Source organism: Tachyglossus aculeatus, chromosome 3 (assembly GCF_015852505.1).
Source record: "Tachyglossus aculeatus isolate mTacAcu1 chromosome 3, mTacAcu1.pri, whole genome shotgun sequence".
Taxonomy (NCBI): Eukaryota; Metazoa; Chordata; class Mammalia; order Monotremata; family Tachyglossidae; genus Tachyglossus; species Tachyglossus aculeatus.
Window position 1 is genome coordinate 7,829,415 of NC_052068.1, and position 16,732 is coordinate 7,846,146.

At 48.3% G+C, this 16,732-nt stretch overlaps 1 protein-coding gene across 2 annotated transcripts in view; it reads right to left on the reverse strand.

Annotated features, from left to right (window-relative positions):
- STK32C (serine/threonine kinase 32C) overlaps positions 1-8,150 on the reverse strand; it is a 277,510-nt gene extending 269,360 nt beyond the window's left edge. For both annotated transcript variants that reach the window (XM_038744044.1, XM_038744043.1), the window contains exon 1: positions 7,694-8,150. In XM_038744044.1, coding sequence (XP_038599972.1) covers positions 7,694-7,858 — 165 coding nt within the window. In that variant the 5' untranslated portion in view covers positions 7,859-8,150. The remainder of the gene's footprint in view (positions 1-7,693) is intronic.
- Between the last annotated feature and the right edge of the window lie 8,582 nt (positions 8,151-16,732).

Genomic DNA, 16,732 nt, shown 5'->3' on the forward strand with positions numbered 1-16,732 from the left:
CAGAGAGGGATCAGTGGCGAGGCTCTCCAGAGGTTCATTCATTCATTCATTGTCGTATTTATTGAGCACTTATTGTGTGTAGAGCACTGTACTAAGCGCTTGGAAAGTACAATTCAGCACCAGAGACAATCCTTATCCAATGGGCTCACAGTCTAGAAGTGGGGAGACAGACAACAAAACAAAGCAAAGCAAGTGGACAGGCATCAATAGCATCAATGTAAATAAATAGAATTACAGATATATACACATCATTAATAAAATGAATAGAATACTAAATATGTACATTTATTTATACACAAGTGCTGTGGGGAGGGGGTAGAGCAGAGGGAGGGAGTCAGGGCGATAGGGAGTGAAGGAAGAGCAGAGGAAAAGTGGGGCTCAGTCTGGGAAGGCCTCGTGGAGGAGGTGAGAGAAGCAGCGTGGCTCAGTGGAAAGAGCACGGGCTTTGGAGTCAGAGGTCATGGGTTCAAATCCTGGCTCCGCCAATTGTCAGATGTGTGACTTTGGGCAAGTCACTTCACCTCTCTGTGCCTCAGTTACCTCATCTGTAAAATGGGGATTAAGACTGTGAGCCCCACATGGGACAACCTGATCACCTTGTATCCCCCCAGCGCTTAGAACAGTGCTTTGCACACAGTAAGTGCTTAACAATTACCATCATTATTATTATTATTATTAGGGCTTTGAAGGGGGGAAGTGTGTCAGTTTGGTTCAGAGTCCAGCATCCAGGATTCAGGGGGAGCGAGGCTCCTTCCCCTGAGGGGAGAAGACCGTGAACCCCAAGGCACTTCCAAGGAAGTGTGGGGAGTGCAGGAAAGGGGGAGAGGGAAAAGGGGAAGTAATGGATCCAAGGAACTGGATTTGCTTTAGTTTCCCTATAATAGTAATAATTACGGCATTTGTTAAGCGCTTACTATGTGCCAGACACTGTACCGAGAGCTGGGATGGGTCAAGCAAATCGAGCTGGACAAAGTCCCTGTCCCACGTGGGGCTCACAGTCTCAATCCCCATTTTCCAGATGAGGGAATTGAGGCCCAGAGAAGTGAAGTGACTTGTCCGAGTAATAATATTGTTTCTTATTGTAATAATAATCAATTGTTATTGTTTAAAGCAATTGTGGTATTGTTTAAATCCAATTTCCAGTTAGAGACATACAAGAAAAAGTCACATGTTGAGCTCTGATCACATGTGTGTGTGTGTGTGTGTGTGTGTGTGTGTGAGAGAGCGAGAGAGAGAGAGAGAGAGAGAGAGAGAGAGAGAGAGAGAGAGAGAGTGTGTGTGTGTGTGTGAGATGGTACTGGGAGATTTCAGCCTTAAATCCAGCTACAAAGATCCTCCAGTGTCACTTTACAAGTCCCTGGACAAGTACATGGCCTAGTGGGTAGAGCATGGGCCTAGGAGTCAGAAGGATATGGGTTCTAATCCCGGCTCTGCCACTTGTCTGCTGTGAGACAGTCACTTCACTCCTCTATGCCTCAATTTCCTCATTTCTAAAATGGGGATTAAGACTATGAGCCCCAAGTGGAACAGGGACTGTGTCCAATCCAATGATCTTGCTTCTACCCAAGCATCAGGTACGGTGCCTGGTTCATAGTAAGCGCTTAACAAATAGCATTATTATTAAGACCCTCCCTCTGCTCAGTGTTCCCTTGATCTCTGCACCCCTAAGTCTGTGATGACCCTTTCACTGGAGCCCAGGTTTCTCTTCAAAGACCTGGAGGTCATCGAGGCCCAACATCTGCAGGAAGCCCGTGGACAAAACGCTCCTTCCTGCTGGGGCGATTCTCCACGCTATGGGTCTCCCCAGCATATGGAGCTTCTACCCCAGGCTGCACACAGTCCATGTCCCACCTGGGGGGGGGTCACAACGCTTAACACATACCATAAAAAAAGTCCAATACTGAACTTCGCATCATCTCACCCGAGCTTTGTATTCCCCACGACTTTCCCATCACTATAGAGGACACTGCCGTTCTTCCTCTCATGAGCCAGCAAACATGGCACTGTTCTTATTCTGTCTTCTTCAATCCTCGTATTCGGTCAGTCCCCAAATCCCGTCCATTCTCTCTTCGCATCTCCAGAATCCATCCTATTCTCCCCAAACTGCTACCATGCTGATCCAAGGATTCATACTATCTCATCTCAGTTAGTTCATTAAGCCTCCTTCCTGACCTCCCCTGACTCCTGTCTTTCCCCACTCCAGTCCAAACTTCATTCCACTGCCTGGATCATTTTTCTAAAAAAAACCTTTTCATACACATCTCCCCACTCCTCGAGACACTCCCACTCTCTTCTAGACTGTGAGCCCATTGTTGGGTAGGGACCGTCTCTATATGTTGCCGTGTACTTCCCAAGTGCTTAATACAGTGCTCTGCACACAGTAAATGCTCAATAAATACGATTGAATGAATGAATGAATGAATGAATGAATGAGAACCTCCAGCAGTTGCCCATCCACCTCCGCAGCTTGGCACATAGTAAGCACTTAACAAATACCATAATTATTATTATTATTATCATCATCAAACAGTAACTCCTTACCATTGACTTTAAGGCCCTCAAACAGCTTGCCGCCTGTGCTCTATCTTTACTCCTTTCCTATCGCAATGCAGCCACACACTTTGCCCCTTGCCCCTTTCCCACACTATATGTTGCCAACTTGTACTTCCCAAGCGCTTAGTACAGTGCTCTGCACACAGTAAGCGCTCAATAAATGTGATTGATGATGATGCCCCTCTAACCCTAACCTACGCCTACATTTTTTATGCTACCTGTTAAATGCTTATTACGTGTTAAAAACTGTTCTAAGTACTGGGGTAGGTACAAGTTAATTAGGTTGGACCCACACCCTGTCCCACATGGGGCCACGGTCTAAGAACTGTGGGAGAACAGGTATGTAGTCTCCATTTTACAGTTGAGGAAACTGAGGCACAGAGAAGTGAAATGACTTGTCCACGGTCACGCAGCAAGTGCTTGGGAGGACCGGGATTAAAATCCAAGACCTCTAGCTCCCAGGCCCGTGTTCTTTCCACTAGGCAACACTGCTTCTCTATTGCCCCTCTATCTCATCTGCTGCTGACTCCTTTCTCAAGTCCTCCCTCCTCCTTGGAAATCTCTCCCCATTGGAAATCCATCCCCTTTCTTATCTAACAGATCGCCACTCTTGAAGGTCATGGGTTCTAATCCTGGTTCTGCCACTTGTCTGCTGTGTGACATTGGGCAAGTTACTTCACTTCTCTGTGCTTCAGTTACCTCATCTGTAAAATGGGGAATAAGACTGTGAGCCCCATGTGGAACAGGGATTGTGTCCAACCCAATCAGCTTGTAGCTACCCCAGCACTTAATACAGTGCCTGGTAAGTGCTTGACAAATACCGTAATTATTATTTATTATTATTATTATTATCATTAAAATAATTTATGCTCCAAGAATCTTTCCCTGACTTGACCTCATCTCACCTCCCTGCTTACCCTCCCATCTGGGTATTGTCTGGGCACCTTAGTCCGTACCCTGTAAGCACTTTGATACTCTCCCCAGCAGCATTTGTGCTCATATCTTCATGTCCTTATACTCTGCTGTTTTCCCTTACTTGTAATTTTAATGTAATTATTTTAATGTCTGTCTCCCACACTAGATTCCAGCAAAAGGGTCTACCCACTCTACTGTATCGAGCTCTCCCAAGTGCTTAGTACGGTGCCCTGCACATGGTGAATACTCAATAAATACCACTGACCGACTGAATAACTAGATCCCGATGTCACTTCAGGAGAAGTTGGTGCGAATGCAATACACTGTGGAGCGTTGAAATGAGAACGCTCCTCACAATAACCCTCCTTTCTTAGCAGCGTTGTTATCATTAATAATAGAACACTTAAATCACCCAAGTTTCCAGCTTGAAATGCCAGTGTGTAGTTCCCAAATTTACCAACAATGGCACTAGCCCTTGGCCTATTTCCCATGTTTATGAATTATTCATTAGAAAGAAATAGCTTAGCTTTCTCATCCATTGAGACGTGCTGGAGAGAACTACATACTCGCTAAAGATCTCCAGGCAACGAACGTCTAACTGAAAAGTGCATATCGCAGCTCTTTTTCGAAAATATCAAATCTTCCATACCCTAGTACTTAAGGATGACCTATGGTACATATCTCCTTTTCTGTTTTCTCTGGAGCTGTATATTATATTAGTGTCTGCCCCCTCCCCACCCCCTTTCCCTGCTAGATTGTTAACCCCTTGAGGGCAGCAACCATAACTATTAACCCTACTGTACTCTTCCAAGTTCTGAATACAGTGTTCTGTCCACAGTAGGGGCACAATAAATTGACTGGTTTATTAGATGGGTTATCGTTTCATTTAAATTATATGCCTAACTGCTGTGGAAATCAGTCTTCATTTTCTATCTTTATCCCAAGACCAGAAAGTTACCCTGCACCATTCTCTTACTAAAGGAACCTGGATATCAAATGCTCGCATCTCAGTGCTGGGAAATGTGTTCTAGAAAATTGAAAGACAAAAAACACATCATTGCATCAGAGGATGAGTCAGATCCTGTTCGGTTTATTTCCCACTAGATTGTAAGTATTTTGAGGGTGGGGATCCAGTGTCCTAACCCTCATTTCGAGTACCCAGTACAGCGCTGTACACACTGTAACCATTCAATAATTTCCCCTCTCCATTCTTTATTTTAACATCTGTCTCCCCCTGTAGACCATGAGTTCCTTTCTTATGGTATTCATTTAGCACCTACTATGTGCCAGGCACTACACTAAGTGCTGGGGGAGAATATAAACTAATCTGGTTGGACACAGTCCATATCCCACATGGGATAATCCCCATTTTACAGATGCAGTAACTGTGTTTACTAGTTCTTGTATTTTTCCAAGCACGTAGCACGGTGCCTTGCATTCTGTAAGCACTCAATAAATACCACTGACAGATTCATTTTGTATCCTCCTAGAAAACGTCACCATGAAGAAGAACATTCCACATCTTAGCTCTCTGGATCGGGCTCTCCACTGTGGAAAGTGACATGAAATTATCCGCTGATAACTGTTCTTAAAAGAGGAAGCTAAAATACCAACCATCAGATATTCTAATTTTTGCTTAAAGCATAAGGCTATAATCCCAATCTGATAGACTCTCTTACGTTAGAATGTCTTTAAGTCTGTTTCAGAAACAAATGGTGACAGAAAGGCAAACAAGCCACATGAAAATTTAATAATTAACCCATCTTGCAAAACTGAGACACCTGTGATTCACTTTCAACAACAGCATATGAAGACAAATGCTTTCGACATAGATTTGTAAGTTAACAAATGAAGCGTTCTGAAAACTCTAACAACCCCCAGATACAGTCACTGTCGTTGACTTTTCGGTTCACGATACATGCAATTCTATTTAACACCATGTCTGTCTTCGAGAGGACTGATCAAAAGCTCAAATTTCATGTCCAGAGGAAATCTGTTTTGCCTATCATCCATACACTTTCTCTTATTCGATACTAATGACGATAGTGGAAATTTTTAGGTGTTTATTATGTGCCAAGCACTATTCTGAGCAGTACATTAGGTAAAGGATTATCGGGTCGGGCACTGTTCCTTTCCCACGTGGGACTGGCTCATTCACAGTCTAAAGAGGAGGGAGAACAGACATTCAATCCCTGTTGTACAGTTGAGGAAACTAAGGCACAGAGATGTTAAGTTACTTGCCCAAGGACACACAGCAGACAAATGGCAGAGTCAGTCAGTCAATCTTGAGCACTTACTGTGTGCAAGCCCTGTGCTAAATGCTTGGGAGAGTACAATACAGCCATAAACAGACACATTTCCTGCCCACAGCAAGCTTAATATCAATAAATAATATTACAGATATGGACATAAGTGCTGTGGGGTTGGTGGGGGATGAATTAAGGTACCGAATCAGGGAGACGCAGAAGGGAGTGGAATAAAAGAGGACTTAGGGAAGACCTACTGGAGGAGATAATTAGCATCCAGGTCCTCTGACTCCCAAGCTCTCATTGACGTGAAGCCAAACGAGACGAGACCCCAAATGAGACGAAACCCCTCCAGTGGTCCCTATTGGGCTAGCTCTTCTCCCCTGACCCCCCATCAATCAATTGTATTTATCAAGCGCATACTGCACGCAGAGCCCATGGAGGTCGTCTGAGGAAACAGACTCAATTTACCAATCACGGGGGAGGAAAATGGGAGTCACTGATCAGAATCATGAATCCTAGATAGAAGCCAACACGACTTTGTTGGTTGAGAAGCAGCGCGGGCTAGTGACTAGAGCCCGGAGCCTGAGAGTCAGAAGGACCTGGGTTCTAGTCCCAACTCCACCTGCTGTGAGCCATGGGGCAAGTCACTTCACTTTTCTACGCCTCAATTCCCTCATCTGTACAATGGGGATTAAGACCGGGAGCCCCAGGTAGAACAAGGGCAGTGTCCAATCTCATGATTACCCCAGCACTCAGAACAGTGCCCAGCACATAGTAAGTATTTAACACACATAGTAAGTATTTAACACATACCCTAAAAACAAAACGCTCTGACTACTGACTACAGCTCAGCTGCATTAATTTGCTCTAAGTGGTGGCCACCTATGAATTGCCAGCCTTCCTTGATCTGATCCAGGGGTGGATTGGGCTTTAGAGGTGACAGATCCGACTTTTCTTTAAGGCGGGGAGAACATTCAACAGGTGAAGCCTCAAGGAAGCAGCAGGAGCTCTCTCTCATCCTGGGAAAATCTTTTCCTTTCCCTGCTAACGTCCTATTTTCCCCAGTCAGAACCTTCAGTCCTGGTCTAGCAAAGCAGATTTGGTTTTGGGAGGTGGGAAAGAAGGGCGGCTGGTGGGGGGAATCTTCTAGTTGCCCTGGAAACTTTAAAAGTGTGATCCGAGGAAGGATGAAACTTGCTTTATTGAAAGAACCCTGGCTTACTGATCCGGACAGAGCCAAATTAAGTTCGTCACTGCCTGCTCCCACACAGGGTGGACTGAAGACCCCCACTCACACACCTCCACCCCAAAAATCTTCTCCAAAGGCCCGAACGAGGCTGCCTGATGCTTCTCCAGTGCCAGCCTTGAACTGATTCAAGAATCTCGCCGCGATTATCTCTGCCCTTCTCACCAGGATTCCTTTCTTTTAAGCATTTAAGTCTTTCTAAGCCCTCAAATCATTCTGAAATCCTCTAGCCCATAAAGTTCCCTTCTTCAGCCAAAGGGCCGGGGGGAATGCTGTTCCCCCAAAATGCAAAGGGTCTCCTCTACTCACCCCCTGGAAGTGGAGAAGCAACTCTTATTGTTAATCGAATTTATTGAGCGCTTACTGCACGCAAAGCACTGTACTAAGCGCTTGGGAGAGGACACCATAACAGCAATCACATTCCCTTTCCACAGCGAGGTCCCACTCTCTCTCCCCCGTCATCTGCCTCCAACCCCGAGCTGCAAGGGAGGCGTCTTGCACAGCACAGGGAGACATCTGGCTCAACGCGGGGAGACGTCTGGCTCAACGCGGGGGATATCTCGCTCTGCGCAGGGATAAACTCGCTGGTCTCCACCCCAGCGCTTAGTACAGTGCCTGGCACCTAGTAAGCGCTTAACCCAGACCGTTACTCTTCTTCTTCTTGTTATTCTAAGGGTGGGTGGGGCAGGGTCTGTCTGGATGGGCCGTGGGGGAGCCCGAGGGGACTCACCATCCTCCTTTTCGTCGAACACGGGTCTCCTGGAGGACGCCGAGGCAGAGGAGGCCGAGGAGGAGGAGAAAGAAGTGGAGGAGGAGGTGGAGACCCCCATCCTTTTCTTCCACTTGCTCCAGGGAAACATTGGGTGAGCGGGCCAGCGGGCGGTCTAGTGGGCATGCCCCAGCCGCCCGGGCACTCCGGCGACAACCACTCTCGGCCACCCGGCAGGAGCAGGAAAAGCAGGAGAAGGAGGAGGAAGAGGAGGAGGAGGCAGCAGCAGCAGCAGCAGACAGGCCACCGCGGCACCTTCAAAATGGATCCGTCTGTGTGTGTGTGTGTGTGTGTGTGTGTGAGAGAGAGAGAGAGAGAGAGGGTGTGTGGGTGTATGTGATATGTAAGTGAGGGGGGTAGACCTGTCTCTCTGTCTATCTCTCACTCCCTTTCTCCCTCCTCTCTCTTCTTTCTCCCTTCTCTCTCCCCCTTTCCTCTCTCCCCCTTCTCTCTCTGTCTCTCTCCCTCTCTCCTCTCTTCCCCCCTCCCTCCCTCCTCCCTCTCTCTCTTTCCCTCTCCCCCCTCTCCCCTTCCTGTCTTCTTTCTCCCTCTCTTTTCCTCTCTCCCTCCCCCAACCCCTCCTCTCCCCTCTTCTTCTCTGTCTCTTTCTCTCTCCCCTCCCTCCCCTTCCCCTCTCTCTTCTCTTTCTCCCTCCTCTCTCTTTTCCTCTCCCTCTCTCCCTTCTTTCTCCCTCTCTCCCTCTCCTTTCCTTTCTCTCTGTTTCTCTCCCTTTCTCCCTCCTCTCTCTCCCCCTCCACTCCCCCTCCACTTCTCTCTTCTCCCTCTCCCTGCTCTCTCTCTCCCTCCCTTTCTTTCCCTCTCTTCCCCTCCTTTTCTTTCCCTCTCTCCCCCCCCTCTCTCTCTCTCTCTCTCTCTTTTCCTCCCTCTTTCCCCCTTAGCCTCCTCCCCCTCTCTCCCCCTCTCTCTGTCTCGCTCCTCTCTCTCCCCCCTCCTCTCTCTGTCTCTCCCCACCCCCACCTCCCCCCGCCGCCTCCCTCTGTCTGTGAGCGGGTCCCGCTGCCCCCCGCTGGCAGGACCGTCGGCTGGACCATCCGAAGGGGGAAAATGATGTGGTTGGTTCCGTTTAGGCTGTTACAGATCCGTCCGGCCAGGGGCTGCCTCCTTCCCGGGGGTCCGGGAGGGTCTGCTGGGCTTGGGGTGGTGGGGTGGGGAGGCTGGGGGTAGTAATAATAATAATAATGGCTTTTATTAAGCGCTTACTTTGTGCAAAGCACTGTTCTAAATGCTGGGGAGGTTACAAGGTGATCAGGTTGTCCCACGGGAGACTCACAGTCTTCATCCCCATTTTACAGATGAGGTAACTGAGGCCCAGAAGTTAAGTGACTTGCCCAAAGTCACACAACTGACAATTGGCAGAGCCGGAATTTGAACCCGGACCTCTGACTCCAAAGCCCCGGCTCTTTCCACTGAGCCACGCTTTGGTTGGGAATTGGATGGAGGTAGTTGGGGGTTGGTTGGGAATAGTTGGAGGCTGGGTGGGGGGTTGTTGGGGGCTTGTTGGAGGCTTGTTGGGGGGTAGCTAGGGCTGGTTGGGGAAGCAGCATTGCTCAGTGGAAAGAGGACTGGCTTTGGAGTCAGAGGTCAGGGATTCAAATCCCGGCTCCACCAATTGTCAGCTGGGTGACTTTGGGCAAGTCACGTCACTTCTCTGTGCCTCAGTTACCTCACCTGTAAAATGGGGATTAAGACTGTGATCCCCCCGTGGGACAACCTGATCACCTTGTAACCTCCCCAGCGGTTAGAACAGTGCTTTGCACACAGTAAGCGCTTAATAAATACCATTATTATTATTCTTATTGGAAGTAGTTGAGGGCTGGTTGGGGGTAGTTGGGGGCTGGTTGGAGTTGGTTGGGGGCTGGTTGGAAGTAGTTTGAGGCTGGGGTAGTTTGGGGCTGGTTGGGGTAGTTTTTTTAATGGCACATTCATCATCATCATCATCAATCAATCAATGATTGATCAATCGTATTTATTGAGCGCTTACTATGTGCAGAGCACTGTACTAAGCGCTTGGGAAGTACAAATTGGCAACATATAGAGACGGTCCCTACCCAACGTGCTAAGCACTGTTCTAAGCACTGGGGGGATACAAGCTGATCAGGTTGTCCCACATGGGGCTCACAGTCTTCATCCCCATTTTACTGATGAGGTAACTGAGGCCCAGAGAAGTGAAGTGATTTGCCCAAAGTCATACAGCTGACAAGTGGCAGATCCAGGATTAGAACCCACGACCTCTGACTCCAAAGCCCGGGCTATTTACTGAGCCACGCTGCTTCTCAGCGTGGGGGTTGATTGGGAACTGAATGGAGGTAGTCAGGGGTTGGTTGGGAATAGTTGGGGGCTGGCTGGGGTAGTTGGGGGCTGGTTGGGGGTAATAATAATAATGATGGTATTTGTTAAGCACTTACTGTGTGCCAAGCACTGTTCTAAGTGTTGGGGTAGATACAAGGTAATCAGATTGTCCCATATGGGGCTCACAGTCTCAATCCCCATTTTACAGATGAGATAACTGAGGCACAGAGAAGTTAAGTGACTTGCCCAAAGTCACACAGCAGCCAAGTGATGGAGCAGGATTAGAACCCACAACCTCTGACTCCCAAGCCCGGGCTCTTATCACTTTCCTATCTGCTTGAAATAGTGCACTCAATAAATAAATAGATAGATAGATAGATAGATAGATAAAACAGTGTATTTAGGCACTCAATAAATAACTGTGTCCAACTTTATTAGCTTGTATCTATTCCAGCACTTAGAACAGTGTTCAGCACATAGAAAGTACTTAATACCATATATGTATACACATATTTACATATATACACCATATGTATGAGAAGCTTCTCATTATATATATATGTATGAGAAGCAGCATGGCTCAGTGGAAAGAGCACGGGCTTGGGAGTCAGAGGTCATGGGTTCTAATTCTGGCTCCGCCACATGTCAGCTGTGTGACTTTGGGCAAGTCACTTCACTTCTCTGTGCCTCAGTTACCTCATCTGTAAAATGGGGATGAAGACTGTGAGCCACCCAGGGGACAACCTGATCATCTTGTAACCTCCTCAGCACTTAGAACAGTGCTTTGCACCTAGTAAGCACTTAATAAATGTTATTATTATTATTATATATTATTTTGTTGTTAGTTATATATATATATAAAGGTATATAAAGATATACATATATATTCAATCATATTTATTAAGTGCTTACTGTGTGCAAAGCTCTGTACTTAGCGACTGGAAAGTACAATTCACCAATAAAGAGAGAGAATCCCTGCCCACACCGGGCTTACAGTCTAGAAAGGTTGACTCTAGAAAGGTTGAGATATACATACATATATACAAACATATATATATATGTATATATATATATATATATATATATATAAACAACAAAACCCACCAACACATCCTGCCCCCTCAACACTGTGAGTGATAATAGGGTGTTTGATGAATACCAAACTGCCCAGTCCTTTGCTGGTCCAACACACGGTAAACTCAGTCACTCATTCATTCGTTCACTCATTCAGTTGTAATAATGATAATAATGGCATTTATTAAGCACTTACTATGTGCAAAGCACTGTTCTAAGCACTGAGGAGGTACAAGGTGATCAGGTTGTCCCATGGGAGGCTCACAGTCTTAATCCCCATTTTACAGATGAGGTAACTGAGGTGCAGAGAAGTTGGGTGACTTGTCCAAAGTCACACAGCTGACAATTGGCAGAGCTGGGATTTGAACCCACGACCTCTGACTCCAGAGTCCGTGCTCTTTCCACTGAGCCACGCTGCTTCTCGTGGCTTGTACACACTGCTTGTATTTACTGAGTGCTTGTCAGCTGTGTGACTTTGGGCAAGTCACTTCACTTCTCTGGGCCTCAGTTCCCTCATCAGTAAAATGGGGATTAAGACTGTGAGTCCCCCATGGGACAACCTGATCACCTTGTAACCTTCCCAGCGCTTAGAACAGTGCTTTGCACATAGTAAGCGCTTAACAAATGCCATTATTATTATTATTATTATTACTACTGTGTGCAGAGCCCTGTACCTAGCACTTGGGAGAGTACAATATAACAGTAAACAGACACATCCCCTGCCCACAACGAGCTTGAAGTCTAGAGGGGGAGACAGACATTAATGGAAATACATAAATGACAGATATGGATGGAAGTGCTATGGGGCTGGGACAGAGCGGGACTGGAAGCCAAGTGTGAGGGCTGGGTTGAAGAAGGAGAGAAGCGAGGTGAGGTAGGAGGGGGCAACGGTGAGGAGTTTTTCTTTAATTTGGAGGTGGATGGGCAACCACTGGTGATTTTTGAGGAGGGGGTTGACATGTCCTGAACGTTTCTGTAGAAAGATCCAGGCAGTGGAGTGAAGTATGGATTGGAGTGGGGAGAAACAGGACATCTCCTCCAAGAGGCCTTCCCTGACTAAGCTTACCTTTTTTCTTCTCCCACTCCCTTCTGCATCACCCTTTCATTCTTTCAATCGTATTTATTGAGTGCTTACTGTGTGAAGTGCACTGTTCTAAGCTCTTGGGAAGTACAAGTCGGTAACATATAGAGACGGTCCCTACTCAACAACGGGCTCACAATCTAGAAGGGGGAGACAGACAACAAAACAAAACATGTGGACAGGTGTCAAGTCGTCAGAACAAATACAATAAATACGATTGAATGAATGAATGGATGGATAGATGGGTGGAGAATGGGGGGGAATGGATGAATAAAGGGATGGATGGATGGATTGAGGGAGGGATGGAAGGATGGATAGAGGGATGGATGGAGGAAGGGAGTTTCCCGGGGTCCGAAGGGAAGAGTAGCTGTTCCCGGAGCACGGCTTGCAGGAGCGCTCCGAGCTTCCCCAGCCCCAAGGCTGAAGAAGCAGGACCCTCACCCAACCTCCCTGCCCCACCAGGGGGGCGACCAAGGGCAGGCCGCCTTCTAACCCACTTCTTCAGTTATGTCTCTGTCCGCCTCCCCCTCCACACTGTCACCTCGTTATGGGCAGGGGACGTGTCTGCTGATTCCCTTCTCCTGTGCTCTCCCCAACGCTCAGTGCAGTGCCCTGCACACAGGAAGCGCTCAGTAAATCCGACGGAATGATGTGACTGCATGGTGGCTGGCTGGCTGGCTTTGGGGGAGGGAGGACGGGAGAAGGAGAGTCACTAAGGTGCTGTTTTCCCGGGGAGGCTGGGTCGGAGACCGGGACAGAGAGGAGCAGGAGGATGAGGAGCAGGAGAAGGAGAAGGGGGAGGATGTTGAGGAGGAGAGCAGGAGGAGGTGCAGGAGGACAGGGAGGAGGAGGAGGAGGAGAAGGAGGAGCAGAAGAGGGAGGAGGAGGAGGAGAAGGAGGAGGAGCAGGAGAAGAGGGAGAAGGGGCAGGAGAAGAGGGAGGAGGAGGAGGAGAAGGAGGAGCAGGAAGAGGAGGAGGAGCAGGAGGAAGGCCAGGAGAAGAGGGAGGAGACGGAGGAGGAGGAGCAGGAGAAGAGGGAGGAGGACCATGAGGAGGAGGAGAAGGAAGAGGGGGAGGGGCAGGAGAAGAGGGAGAAGAAGGAGGAGGGCAGGAGAAGCAGGAGGAGGGGCAGGAGGAGCAGGAGAAGGAGGGGCAGGAGGAGAAGAAGGAGGGGCAGGAGGAGGAGGAGAAGGAGGAGCAGGAGGAGGAGCAGGAGGAGGAGGAGGGGGGACAGCAGGACCCTCTCCCCTCCCCCAACCCCTCACCCCCTTCACCACCTCTTTCGCTGCTGCCCTTCCCCGTGCTCTCGGATCCCCGGGAGAGTCAGATCTCGAATCTTCCACTTAATAATAATTGTGGCATTTGTTAAGCCCTTACTGTGTGCCAGGCACTGGACTAAGCACTGGGGTGGAGACGAGAAAAACGGGTTGGACATAATCCCTGTCCTACGTGGGGCTCACAGTCTCCATCCCCAGTTTACAGATGAGGGAACTGTGGAACAGAGAAGTGAAATGACTTGCCCAAGGTCACATAGCAGACAAGTGGCAGAACTGAGATTAGAACCCAGCTCCCAGGCCAAGGCTCTATTCACTAGGCCATACTGCTTCTCTTTGGATTGGTGACCCTTGGGCATTTGTTATACACTCTACCCTCAATCCCACAGCACTTGTGCACATAACTTTCCATTATATACTATAATATACATATATATATATGTATGTATGTGTATATATATATATATTTACATGTGTATATGAATATCTGTCTCCTCCTCTAAACAGTAAGCTCCTTGTGGGTGAGGATCACATCTATCAATTCTGTTGGAGTCCCCTCCCAAGCACTGACCGTGCTCTGTGCACAGTAAGGGCTTAATAAATACCACTGGTGATGACAATGATGATGATGATGAGAGTGGTGATGATGAGGATGAGTCGGGGTTCCAGTTCATCTCTTTTTCCAAAGTCTTTCTTTACCTTCATGACATTGCTAAAATGCGCCCTTTCCTTTCCATCCAAACCTCCACCCCATTAATACAATCACTCATCCTATCCCACTTAGATTACTGCAATAGCCTCCTTGCTAACCTTCCTGCCTCTTGACTCTCCCCACTCCAGTCCATGCTCTTCACTCCGCTGCATGGATTATCATTCTACAGAAACTTTCAGGACATGTCACTCCCTCTCCTCAAAAATCAACAGTGGTTGCCTATCAACCTCCGTACCAAACAAAAACACCTCACTATTGGCTTTAAAGCTCTCCAGCCCCTTGCCCCCTCTTACCTCACCTCCCTTCTCTTCTCCCACCCAGTCGGCACACTCTGCTCCTCTGGCACCGCTAAGCTTCTCCCTGGGTCTCCATCTCACCTGTCTCTCCGCCGGCCCCTGGCCCCCATCCTGCCTCTGGCCTGGAATGCCCTCCCTCCTCCAAACAGGCAGACAGTGACTCTCCCCCCGCCCAATTCAAAGCCTTACTGAAGGCTCATCTCCTCCAAGAGGCCTTCCCAGATGAAGCCCTACTTTTCCTCATCTCCCACTTTGCGCTGCATCACCCTGACTTGCTCCCTTTGCTCTTTCCCCATCTCTCTGCCTCACAGCACTAATGTATCTGCTACAATGCAGAACTCACCTGTGCTGGGCAGCAGCAGCATGGGAGAGAGTTGAGGGCGGAGACTCCAGTTGACAGTGCAAAAGGCGGCAATGGTAAACCACTTCCAGATTTTTACCAAGAAAACTCTGTGGATCCACTACCAGAACGATTGCAGGTGTAGAGTGGGGCATTCTGAGAGAGATGTGTCCATGGAGGCCCTATGGGTCAGAAACGACTCAACAGCATAAGACAAGACAATCAGATTGGACACAATCCCTGTCCCGCACTGGACTCATAGTCTTCATTCCCATTTTCCAGATGAGGTAACTGAGGCTCAGAGAAATGAAATGACTTCCCCAAGGTTACCCAGCAGAGAAGTGGCAGAGCTAGGATTAGATCCCAGATCCTTCTGACTCTCAGGCCCATGCTTCTTCCATATATTAGATCAATGTCTGTCTCTGGCTCTAGACTGTCAGCTTATTGTGAGCAGTGAATGTGTCTGTTTGTTGTTACATTGTGCTATCTCCCAAGCGCTCTAGGACACCCTCTCTCCTCAAATCCAACAATGACTCCCTCCACCTTCAAAGTCTTTTTGAAAGCACATTTTCTCCAGGAGGCCTTCCCTGACTATGCCCCCCTTTCCTCTTCTCCCACTCCCTTCTCTCAACCTGACTTGCTCCCTTTATTCATCCCTCCCTCTCAGCCCTGCAACAATTATGTCATCATCATCATCATCAATCGTATTTATTGAGCGCTTACTATGTGCAGAGCACTGTACTAAGCGCTTGGGAAGTACAAATTGGCAACATATAGAGACAGTCCCTACCCAACAGTGGGCTCACAGTCTAAAAGGGGGAGACAGAGAACAAAACCAAACATACTAACAAAATAAAATAAATAGAATAGATATGTACAAATAAAATAAATAAATAAATAGAGTAATAAATATGTACAAACATATATACATATATACAGGTGCTGTGGGGAAGGGAAGGAGGTAAGATGGGGGGATGGAGAGGGGGACGAGGGGGAGAGGAAGGAAGGGGCTCAGTCTGGAAAGGCCTCCTGGAGGAGGTGAGCTCTCAGCAGGGCCTTGAAGGGAGGAAGAGAGCTAGCTTGGCGGATGGGCAGAAGGAGGGCATTCCAGGCCTGGGGGATGACGTGGGCCGGGGGTCGATGGCGGGACAGGCGAGAGCGAGGTACGGTGAGGAGATCAGCGGTGGAGGAGCGGAGGGTGTGGACTGGGCTGTAGAAGGAGAGAAGGGGGGTGAGGTAGGAGGGGGCGAGGTGATGGACAGCCTTGAAGCCCAGGGTGAGGAGTTTCTGCCTGATGCGCAGATTGATTGGTAGCCACTGGAGATTTTTGAGGAGGGGAGTAATATGCCCAGAGCGTTTCTGGACAAAGTTAATCCGGGCAGCAGCATGAAGTATGGATTGAAGTGGAGAGAGACACGAGGACAGGAGATCAGAGAGAAGGCTGATGCAGTAGTCCAGACGGGATAGGATGAGAGCTTGAATGAGCAGGGTAGCGGTTGGGATGGAGAGGAAAGGGCGGATCTTGGCAATGTTGTGGAGCTGAGACCGGCAGGTTTTGGTGACGGCTTGGATGTGAGGTGTGAATGAGAGAGCGGAGTCGAGGATGACACCAAGATGTGGATATGTCCACATCTGTCATATATTTCTTTCTTTCTGTTGATGTCTGCATCCCCCTCTAGACTGTGAACTCATTGTGGGTCAGGGAATTTGTCTGTTCGTTGTTGTATGGTCCTGTCCCAAGCGTTTAGTCCAGTCCTCAGCGCACAGTAACTGCTCAACAAAAAGGAAAAGGAAAGGAAAGGGAAGAGAGGAGGAAAGGGAAGGGAAGAGAGGAGGAGAGGAGAGAGGAGGAGAGGAGAGGGAAGGAGAGGAAAGAGAGGAGAAAAGAGGAAAGGAAAGAGAGAAGAGGAGAA